General features: G+C 30.7%; 1 protein-coding gene across 3 annotated transcripts in view; it reads right to left on the reverse strand.

The window, feature by feature from the left end:
- Positions 1-9,694, reverse strand: part of LOC134685627 (protein kinase C and casein kinase substrate in neurons protein 2-like) — a 33,148-nt gene extending 23,454 nt beyond the window's left edge. The window contains exons 1-3 of one of the 3 annotated variants that reach the window (XM_063545549.1): positions 9,604-9,694; positions 774-1,005; positions 42-241 (exon numbers count right to left, since the gene is read on the reverse strand). In XM_063545549.1, the coding sequence (XP_063401619.1) occupies positions 42-241; positions 774-978 (405 nt within the window). In that variant the 5' untranslated portion in view covers positions 979-1,005; positions 9,604-9,694. Of the gene's footprint in view, positions 1-41; positions 242-773; positions 1,006-1,477; positions 1,664-9,603 lie in introns of those variants that run through there. The other 2 variants (XM_063545548.1, XM_063545550.1) reach the window with 2 other exon arrangements.
- Between the last annotated feature and the right edge of the window lie 1,875 nt (positions 9,695-11,569).

Here is an 11,569-nt window from a genome sequence, read left to right on the forward strand (position 1 = left end):
CTTTCATTCACTCTTACTAAACTTAAAATGCCAAAACTTACCTTTTTGAATCCATCATCGAATTCCTTTGTTTCTTTATAGTGCATCATAGATTTGTGGTAATTTTCTTTCTGCCATGATTTGATTCCCTGATAAACTTTCTGCATCAGGTTCTCTGCTACAATTGTATGTAAATCAGCTGTACTATTGGCTTCCTCTAGAAGTCCTCTCCACATTGCTTGTGTTGTTCCATATTCTGGACCTACAATTATGTCCACACAAATGTGGCTGTTAAGTTTTTTGGGATAACAGTAAAACAGATGACATCAACCCGTTTTTCCTTAAATTTAATGCTTTTTCCAGTCTACAGTACATTAATTGACATTTCATACAGCATTCTTATTTTTGTTTCAGAAATATACTATTTTCAATTAATATAAAACAAAGAAATCCAAATGAAAAACACTAATATTATACATATATATGTGTATATTGACTATAGACATGTACATGTATCATTGTACATTGTACAAATGAATGTCTCCTGCATTTTCTTTTGGAAAGTAGCCTCACTTAGACACGATACATTGTTCATGAGTACATGGTAAGAAATGTACTCTTACTGTAAATGTTACATACACAACTTGGTGAAGTCACACAAGTATGGTAACATCACTAACATGTAGATACAATATATATATATATATATATATATATATGTATTTAGTTGTTTCCCCATTTATATCTTATTTTATATTTACAGATTTTTCAGTGACCATGGTGACTATACATACCTTTATCGAGAAAATCATTCCATTTTTTAGTCCAACCTAGTAAATTTTTTGAATATCCTTTTTCTATTTCTGCTCTCTGTTCTATAAGCTGACGTAAATTATCACAAAGTTTGTATCCATTGTCACATCGTTTCACAGTCCGACTATATTTTCCTATTTCCCAAAAACTATCACTAGTGGCCGTCATTTCATCATGAATCGACATGTTGCTGTTTATAATTTATCTCAGGATCTGAAAATAATAAAAAAAACTTGCTTATTTTGAAACTACAATATACAGTTTTCAGTCTAATCGTAACAAGAGTAATTAATCTCCTACTGTGTACATGTAAAAAATGTATGATGAAAACATTTCTAATATTTGGCTTTGTAGTGATACATCATCCTAGACAGTAAACTCTCGATGTACATGTTTGTAATTTACACAAACACTGGTTCATTCATATATAATGTATATGTTCCTTTCTAAAATTTCAAGTATTTGCAAAATTTGTTAGAAAAAAATAACTATGACTTACAAGAACTCTTCATGAACACAAATGTAATTTGACTAATAAATGGCTTTCTTAGTTTCCCTGTTAGGATTAATAACTTTCCAGATAAATATTACAATGATTTTAACTTTCAAAGTGTAAACAAATTTGTCCTAAGTTGATTTTATTTTGTGTATCCAACTTCATTTTATAAATCAAATTTCCTTATACCCGAAAAGTGGTCCAGTATATGTTATCAAATGAAAATTTATTCCAGCAGGAAGCACATGTATTTACAAAACTACATGTATTTTTTTCAAAATAGTCTGGACATACATGTACTTGTACCAATAGTTAAATTATCTAGAGGCAACTTTCACCTACATGTATATATATAAATCATATATTTGTTTGTACCTGTAAAAAAGGTAAACATCTTTGGATTAGTAATACACAAATAACATCAATATGATCATGATGATTTACAATATACATGTAATCTGCTAGAAATACAATTAACAATGGTTATTCTTTACAAATCATTTCCTCAAACTTTGATGATTGAAGTACAAGCTGTGCAAAATGTGTATATTGGTATTCTGGTATTTCCGATACTAAATTTAAACCCACTTTTGACTTTTTGGGAAACATGTAATGTAATTATATAATAACATATTGATAAACATGAATTATTTTAATTGCTAATATATTATAATATATAATGGTCCTTGATCATCAATTGTGCAACATTTTTATGATCATTATATATGTATTTTATTTTTAATGTATTGGCAATTACAATGTATGTACATTCTACATACTACAAAAACAATGAAGATGGGATTATTAATTGTCAATTTGGTTATGTATATTATATTTAAAAAAAAATTGACAGAAAAAGAAAAGGGGGGATTCTTTTCAATGACATACATTCTGAATTTTAATTTGTTATAAATTTTCCAGTACAAAAAGCTAAAACATATATAGTTTTTTTTTGTCTGTATGAAGCATAAATAGCGCTATAGATGCCTCCTTGAATCAGCACGCCGCCTGATTAAAATGCTTGTTTCTGAAAATTACATAAATTGTATTTCCATGATTACAATAAATATAACTTATAGCACTGTAAAACATTCACCATTAAAACTGAACTATCTAGGAAACTCTAACTGTAGGCTGTGATGAAATATACAGATTCCACTTTCACAAGACTGCATGTATTGACTCATTAACACAAGAAACAGGTAGATCATATCATAACAGTGTCATTTTTCTTTATCAACACATATTTCTGAATTATTTTTAAAAGTAATGGTGATGACTGTTCTAATTCAAAATGCTTTATTTTTCATTTCCTTTTAAAGCCCGAAGTACACCGCTTTCTGATCAGTTTGGTGATGAGAAAAGTCACTGTATGGTTTCTCTTTATCAATGAATTTATGACCATACATTTGACAACAAGAAGCTGATGACTTGCAGATGCCTAGCCTTGTTTTACTTTTGTTACAATCACTTGAAATGTCATTAGGTAAAGAATGTATAATGAAGGTCAAAATATAAAGTGTGTTTACAATTTTTAATGTTTCCATATCTTTACATGTAAGTTCGTTTCAATTGATCATTTTGATTTGTAACCATGACAATGTACTTTTATTCAATACTTTTTTCATATTTGTGTATATTACTTCATTGAAGAAAGACAAATGTGGACACTTTTGCTCAAGAAGTGGACACATCCATCATGCTTTTTGAAAGTGAGAAAAAGCTTATTGACCATATTTTACATGTGTTGTACTAGGACAATTTCAAATATAAATAATAAGAAAAAAAATAAAACTTCAATTTATACAAATAATTGCACTCTGAAAATAAATACATACAAAAGAATATATCACAATTAAATATCATCGTCAGATTCGTCATTTTCACTATCTTCACTTTCCTGAAGTATGCTTTCATCTTCAACATTGTTTTCCTGAATAGTATCACAGATATTAAAAGGTTGAATGTCACCCGTAAGAAAGTTGCAATAAATATCCCATAAATTTCTCACAAATAAATATGTTTTAGGTTTTAGAACCCTTTCAGGTGCACGATTACGTGTTTGTGCAGCACGACGGAACACTTTCTCAGAAGACACTGGACGATCAACATGTTCATTCCAATCCAAAATCCCTAAGCCCGTTCTGATTTCATAAGTTTTTTCTCCATAATGAACCCTTTTGTCAACATATAACAGTAGTGTATTGTGAAAACTTTCGATATAATGCGTATTCAAACAATGTATATATTTCCCTGGCTTTTTGTACATATACAAGGACTTTATAGCCTTTCTCAAAAGTCCAGCTGCAATGTCATCTCTTATCATAGTTCGGGATAATGTATAATGAGGTTCAGTTTTACATCGTGAAGTTGGATGGCACCATTGATGGTTGTTCTTGTAATGGTTAACAATATTGTCAAGTGATGCAATGAATCTCTGAGTTGATCCTTCACAATTTTTCATTGCCCAGTATGTATGGGTCTTTACCCCTGCCACTTTATCTGCCAACTCTCTATGCCATAATACTCCATGGTTTTTTTTTGCACCTTTTGCTACTTTTGTTATAGCTTTCCTTACTTCTTTCCCAGCATGCCATGTGTCAAGGCAGTCTATGACATTGGGTTTGTCTTTCTCTATGAAGGAACTTATGGATGAGTTTCTGTCATGGCTATGACAACGCACATTGACAAGTTCAAAGGTAAGAAAAATGTTTTCAGTTGAAATTTTATGTAATAATTCATTACATAATGAACTTCAATATTTAGGATACATAGTAAATATCAAATATTTCAATAACTAAATAGCTTTAAGACCTTTCTAATCTTTAAATTCCTTTCAATATAGTTACACATCAATTGCTCTTTCGGTTAAGTAGATGGGATAGCTCTACTCTTTCAATTGGTAAATTATTGTTAAAATGACATTTGACCTGTTTGTTATAAAACCAGAAAATTATCACATTACATTAGTCATTTAGACAATATCATTTCTTCAGGATTTTGATAAATTAATGTTGATGTTTGTTTAATGCCAATTGGTAAATCCAGCCCACTTCAGAATCATGGGGAACTATAGCTAGTGTTTGAATTTATGGTCCTGTACCCATAATATTGCCTATTTTATCAAAATATGTCTGATTAGGGAAATGTTTTGGCTTACTTGCATGTGTAATGTGTCATATAATCATAAAATACATTTTGTGTATTTATGCCTAATAGATATATATAAAATGATGTGGTATGGGTGGCAATAAGACAACTCTACATCCAAATAACATGGAGAGTTGTGATCAGCATGATATATTTCCTTTCCTCTTTCATGTGTGTGTTGTTGATTCATTTCAGTTTCCTTTTAATACTTATATAATTCTTATTTTATAACACAATAATGACAACATGCATATGCAAGTCTGTCCATACCAGATTCTGCACTTTACTGTCAAAAAAAACCAGTGTCCCCAAATAAGAAAATGATAAGTACTACACATTTCTATTTCTTTTTTAATCATGTTAATAAATGTCATGGTTGATGATTCTAAGAGTTCAATGGTTATTCACCCTCAAGTATTCAACAATACTAATGAATTATCTTGAGTCTTAATACAGAAACATTATCATATACTGATCCAGTGAGTTTTGCAACCCCATCCCCAAACTAGAAATTCACAAAATAGTTTTGGTGAATAAGTTTTGTTGTCATTTAAATTGAATTTAAATTCTATATTCAAAGAGCTACTTATATAAGTGACATGTTGTCATTAGACTAATAACGAATAAGATTTGTGAAACTGCTGTTTCTGTCAGACATACAACATGTACAAGAAGGATTGACAGAAAAGAGCTTTATGCTGTTCATTCATTTTATTTTTAACTAATAGTTGTAATGAAAATTTCAACAATTACAGAGGAAAAAACACTATCAGTCAGGGTTACTACTTGTACAAGTGTATGTTACATTGTATTTACTTGAAGAAGTGAAAAAAAAATATACACATATAAGTAAATAAATAATGTTTGAATAATCTCCTCTCACTTTTCTGTAAAATTTACTTGTATAAGTAAATTTTTCTTACAATCCCACAAAAATCCTCAAGTTTTGAGATGTAAAATCATGCCTTTAATGATTTTTCCCAGGTTTGCTCATTTATTTTTTTCATTAAAGTTCAATGTTTCATCTCATTAATTCATCAAAGAAACTGATTGAGCAAAGATCTTGTATATTTGCGCAAGGCATTCAAAAATTACTCCTTTGGGGCTTGTAAATGAGCAGTGTTAAGAAGAGAACAGACAAATGAGACTTTCATTTTCCATGAAATTACACTTAAATGATTAGTAAAGACATCTGCAATAGGTACACAATTTAAAATTCTATTAGAGCAAAGAAATCTTAAGATTTCAAGAAAAGAAGAAAGGATGATTTTTTTACTTATACAAGTAAAAAATTCTGAATGACTAAGAGACATAACTAAGCCATTTATTTTTTTACCTATACAAGTAAATAAAATTCACTTGTATAAGTATAAGAGTGGTGATCTATCTGATCCTAATAATTATCGTCCCATTGTATTGATCAGTGTTTTATCGAAACTTTATACTATCATTTTGACAAATCGTTTACTCAATTGGTCCGAAGAAGAAGACATATTAATCGATAACCAATTTGGATTTAGACCCGGCAAGTCAACTGTAGACGCTATATTTATTTTATTTGGAATAATTTCGCATACACTTCAAAATAAACAAAAACTTTATTGTTCGTTTGTGGATTTCTGTAAAGCGTTCGACAAAATTAGCAGGAGGATTCTCATTTATAAACTATTACGGAGTGGTGTTAGCTCAAAATTTGTAACTATGGCTAGATCAGTATATTCATCTGTAAAAATGTGTGTCAAAACTGCTGATTTACTGTCCGACTCATTCGAAAATTTTCTTGGTGTAAAACAAGGGGAGCCCTTATCACCTTTACTGTTTTTATTTTTTATAAATGACTTGATTGAAGACATGGAAATTAGTCCTTCAGCTGACATAGTTAACATTAATGAAGTTCTGATATACTTAATACTATTTGCAGACGATACTATATTATTTGGGAAATCTCCTGAAATTCTACAGGAACTACTTGATAAACTACTTATTTATTGTAATAAATGGAATATAGAAGTGAATATTAACAAAACGAAAGTTGTTGTATTAAAAAATGGCTGGCAACCCGTAACTGCAAAATTTTTCTACAACAACGAAGAACTAGAAATTGTCGATTCGTATATATATCTTGGTATGCTGATACACTGTAATGGAAAATTTTTAAAAACACAAAAGCGATTAGCCTTACAAGGTTCACGATCTTTGGCAGCTCTGAATAATTCTACAAATGGTTTATACTTGACGAAGAAAAAGAAATGTGATTTGTTCGATAGTATGGTTGCGTCTGTGATAAATTATGCCTCGGAAATTTGGGGTTTCCATCGTGGAAATGATGTTGAAATTATCCATAACCGTTTTTGTCGATCTATTTTGAAACTGGGTAAAAGTACTAGGGCGTTTGCAGGCCTCTACATTATCATTTTTTCTAACTTGTCCCTTCGGACAAGTTGCAAGAAAATTAACTTGTCCGAACTCTGAACTCACTTGTCCGAATTTTTAATTGAAATTCCTCCATATTGATAATATATGCTATTTGCAATAATAACACTTTCCCTTTGATTGTACCTAATAAAGATCAATAAAGGAGGCATTTTATTATGTTATATGAATACCACATCGAAATTCATTTTGTTATTTCAGACTGAAGGCTTATTTGCCAGTATGAGCTCTCTGACTCATTGTCACTATCATGTGTCGATCATTAAATCATATCTCTTTCCATACCACTAGGTTCTCCTATTCATGGACCTATATTCATTCTGAAGTAGTGGTATGGTGTAAACCAAATACACCTGGCACCTTTTTATAAATTTATTGATGGTGCCAAACAAGATTTTACAATTTATTTTGATTTTTACATACATTGATATACATGATATATGATCAGGAAGTACATAAAATATTTTAGTAAAAAATCTGCCTTTTTAGATTTTTTTTAATTTTTACATCTTAACTTATTATTTTAACATATATTTCTTATTAAATAAAACCTTTCTTAATTTAATGTTATGCTTAAAAGCAAAATCAAATGACACAAACTTTAATTTAAAATTTTAAAGTTAAGGTAAACAATGGTAGAACTCCATATCATGCATATGGAGGTGCTCCTAATTCAAGGAGGCTTATACTAAGAAGAAACATTAACATTGGGTTACTTCCCCTTACTTATTTCCCCTGGTCAATGGCTGCCAGCATGTTCAAATACGTTCAATCAGAGACATATTATACAAGTTTACATGTCTCTGGTTCAATCAATGAATATTTATTTCATTTTGTATGAACAATAAAACAATCATTCATGTTTTTAGGAATGTATAAGTCTTGAATTTGATCTATAAACATCTGACATCGATTTTTTCACTTGTCCCATCGGACAAGTAGTAAGATGAATCTACTTGCCCGACACCTATTTCCACTTGTCCCGGACAATCGGACAAACGGTAATGTCGAGCCCTGGTTTGCCAATGAATGTAATAAGAAAACAAAAAGTTTTAAAATACTGGTTAAAAATTGTAACTCATAAACCACTTATTGTGTATGATATCTATATATTGTTACTCAGAGATGCAAATACTGGAAAAACTAATTGGGTTTCTAATGTTCGTGACCTATTGTTTAGTATTGGTTTAAACTTTGTATGGTACCAGCAGTCTGGTATGAATATATCATTAGATGTAATAAAAACTAGATTAAAAGATCAATAGATTCAAAGCTGGTCTGCATCTATGCAGGACTGTGAGAAAATTACTATGTACAGAATTTTAAAATTAGATTTTTGTTTTGAAGATTACGTAGATTATAACTATAATTCACATTTTTTCACAAAGCTACGTAGTGGTACTATGAAGTTAAATGTTGAGATAGGCCGTTATACAAATATACTAAGAGAAAACAGATTATGTACTTGTTGTAATATGAAAAGTGTTGAAGATGAGTACCATTTTACTCTAGTGTGTCCTGTGTATAGATATGTACGACTGCAGTTTTTACCAAATTATTACTGTTCATGGCCAAATGTGACAAAACTTATGTATTTGTATCAAACCAAATCTAGATCTTTAGTTGGAAAATTATGTAATTATTTGAAATCTGCCTGGCAGATTAGATCACATTTAATAAGTTGATCATTTTTCTATTGTAATATCTTATTAAATTGTTCTCTGTTGTTTATTGTGTGTCACAATGTAAATATGTTTGTGTTGCTATAGCATGTAACTACTGCTTTGCAAATAAAGAATTCATTCATCAAGTATCCTACAAATTAACTTATATGTGTATACTTTTTTTTACTTCTTCAAGTAAATAAAATACACTTGTACAAGTAGTACCCCTGACTGACTATTGAATGAAATAAATCTTCTTTTTTATATGAAATAAGTATTTAGTACAGTATCATAATGTATGAGCAAGGATGTAATACATCCTTGGTTAAAGTTTATGGTTTACCTGTTACAAATTTATAGGGTACATGTACAATGTATACTTGTTTGTAGAATATTTTTTTAAATAAAATATTATTTCAATATTATCATGATGATGACAATCGTGATTTTATATGAAATAGTTCTGGTATTGCATGTATTTATATAAGTGATTGTCATTTGCAATTTGTCAATGAAAAATTTGTTTAACAAATGATGAACTTATAAAACAATAACATGCAGATCTAGACATGACAGGCCAATTCATTTGGTCACACCCAAATAGACATTTGAAATATCCTTTTTTTTCTGCCATGAAACACTTAAAATTTTAACTTTGGACTATATTTTTTTTTATCAATGGCCAGATTATATTTTCGCCCCGGGCCAGGTGTGCTAAAAAAAACACCTGTCAAATCTTTTTCTTCAAGGAAGTGGTCTGCAATTCAAACTGATAGAGTGTCAACACTTGATAGTCAATTAAAGTTAAAAAATTTGCCAATACATTTTCAAAGCGGGTAATTGACAAATAGACGAAGGGTGAAATTTAATGATAATTTGATCTCAAAATTATGTCAACAATCCTAAAAATGTCAAGATTGACAGTCCTTCCGGAGACTTATTTTGTTCTGTGTACTACGTTTAAACTTGGAATATTTTTTGGCCTCTGTAATAACTTTATCTCAAACTTATTTGTCTTTTATAAATTGTATTAGTACGGAATTGCGTGTAAACTATGCTGATACTCACCCAGATTTTGCAGGTGAAGAAGTTAGAAAAATCCAAAATGGCCGACTTGAATGGGTGTGGTTTATTTTTCTGTATGTTATAACGATGAATATGATTGGATAGCGAATTTTACAGCAGATTTACAAAAGTTGGTTGTGATCATGTTTTGAAAACTTAGAATTATCATCAGTTTCTAAAATTTTAAGGGAATTAGAATACCGAGTCTCCCGTCATGACGTATTTGATATTACAATGTATGTGATATCTTAGCCGTTTTTATTTTTTCCCACTGAATTTTTGGTTTTGAATGCAATGTTTATATCATACACAGGATGTATATATGTCAAAGATAATTTTGAATCAACAGTGGATGGCTCAGAAAATGATTTGATAGTTCACTAACAATGCAACAATATTTTGTACAAAACGAAGAGTTATCTCCCCTTTTCAATGAACTTTCAGTGCTTTCTATCACTTTTTTCTCTCTTAATTTGTTGCAGTTAATAAAAAAATTAAAATTTTACTTTGAGAAAGAATGAATTTGTGATGTGAAATAGATGAACAAATTTTGAAAACAAAATATTTCATATACTTTCCACAGCCTGGTTTTTCCATGGACACCCTCTTAAAGACTGTTTAATTGATTACTTTATTTGATAAAAAAAATAATGATAATGATTATGTGATCATATTGGCAAACAATTTGTGATGATGTGATCACTTCCCATATTTTTAGTGGTATGAGTGCGCCGCAAAACAGGGTAACTTTTTTTATGTCCTGATGGTTAGAACAGGGTCACTTTTTCATGTCCTGCTCTTTAGAATAGGGTCCCTCAGTGGCGGATCTAGAAATGTTCATAAATGGGGACCCACTGACTGCCTAAGAGGAGGCCCACTTTAGTCACATTTCAGTGATTACCTATATAAGCAACCAAATTTTTTCCCAAAAAGGGGGGGGGGGGGGGCTTGTCCCTCTTTAATTGTTGAAATTTTCATTATAACTTTTAGTTAAAAATGAATGAACAGCAAAAAGCTCTTTTCTGTCAATCCTTCTTATACATATTGTATGTCTGTTAGAGACAGCAGTTTCACAACAGGGTCTTTTTTAATGTTTTCTGTTTAGATCAGGATATGATTTGGCAAGTGCTGTCGGCACAGTTATACCCAAAAAGATAGTCCGTATCCCTCAAGCATTTAGTTGTGCTATACATTAATTCCGTGACGCCACGCGACGTCCACATAAAGTCAGTATTTAAATGAGCTATTGAAATCTGAACATCGTATCCATCCATTTCTGGTACAAAAATGTAGTAAGGATACATTTTTGTTAAAAGAGGGGTGAAAGTTAAAATGATCTCCGTAGATCTATTTTGAGGAATAAATCAGTTTCTCGATTTTACAAATGTGAATTTAATGAGCATGGATGCAATTTGGGTACTCCTCATCATGACGGTCGTTTGACAGTGTGTCATTTCCAGATGAAACCTGAGACAATTATACTAACTGGTAGTATAATAGTTGAAGATGAAACCTATTTTTAGCTTACATAGCCCAAAGGGCCAAGTGAGCTTTTCTCATCACTTGTCGTCCGTCGTCGTCGTCCGTCGTGATCTTTTACAAAAATTTTCTCCTCTGAAACTTTTTGGCCACAATCACCATTGGGGTATCTAGTTTTGAAAATGCGTCCAATGACCCGGCTAACCAAACAAGTTGGCTGCCATGGCTAAAAAAAACATAGGGGTAAAATGTAGATTTTCGAGTCTCTGAAACCAAAACATTTCGAGCAAATCTGACATGGGGGTTAAAACAAAACTGTTTATCAGATTAAGACCTGGAATTTTCAGACGAATCGGACATTCGGTTGTTGGGTTGCTGCCCCTTAATTGGTAATTTAGGGATTTTTAAAAGTTTTTGGCTATTATCTTGAATATTATCATAGATAGAGATAAACTGTAAACAGCAATAAACAGCAATAATGTTAAGCAAA

The sequence above is a fragment of the Mytilus trossulus genome, chromosome 9, assembly GCF_036588685.1.
Source record: "Mytilus trossulus isolate FHL-02 chromosome 9, PNRI_Mtr1.1.1.hap1, whole genome shotgun sequence".
NCBI classification, from domain to species: Eukaryota; Metazoa; Mollusca; class Bivalvia; order Mytilida; family Mytilidae; genus Mytilus; species Mytilus trossulus.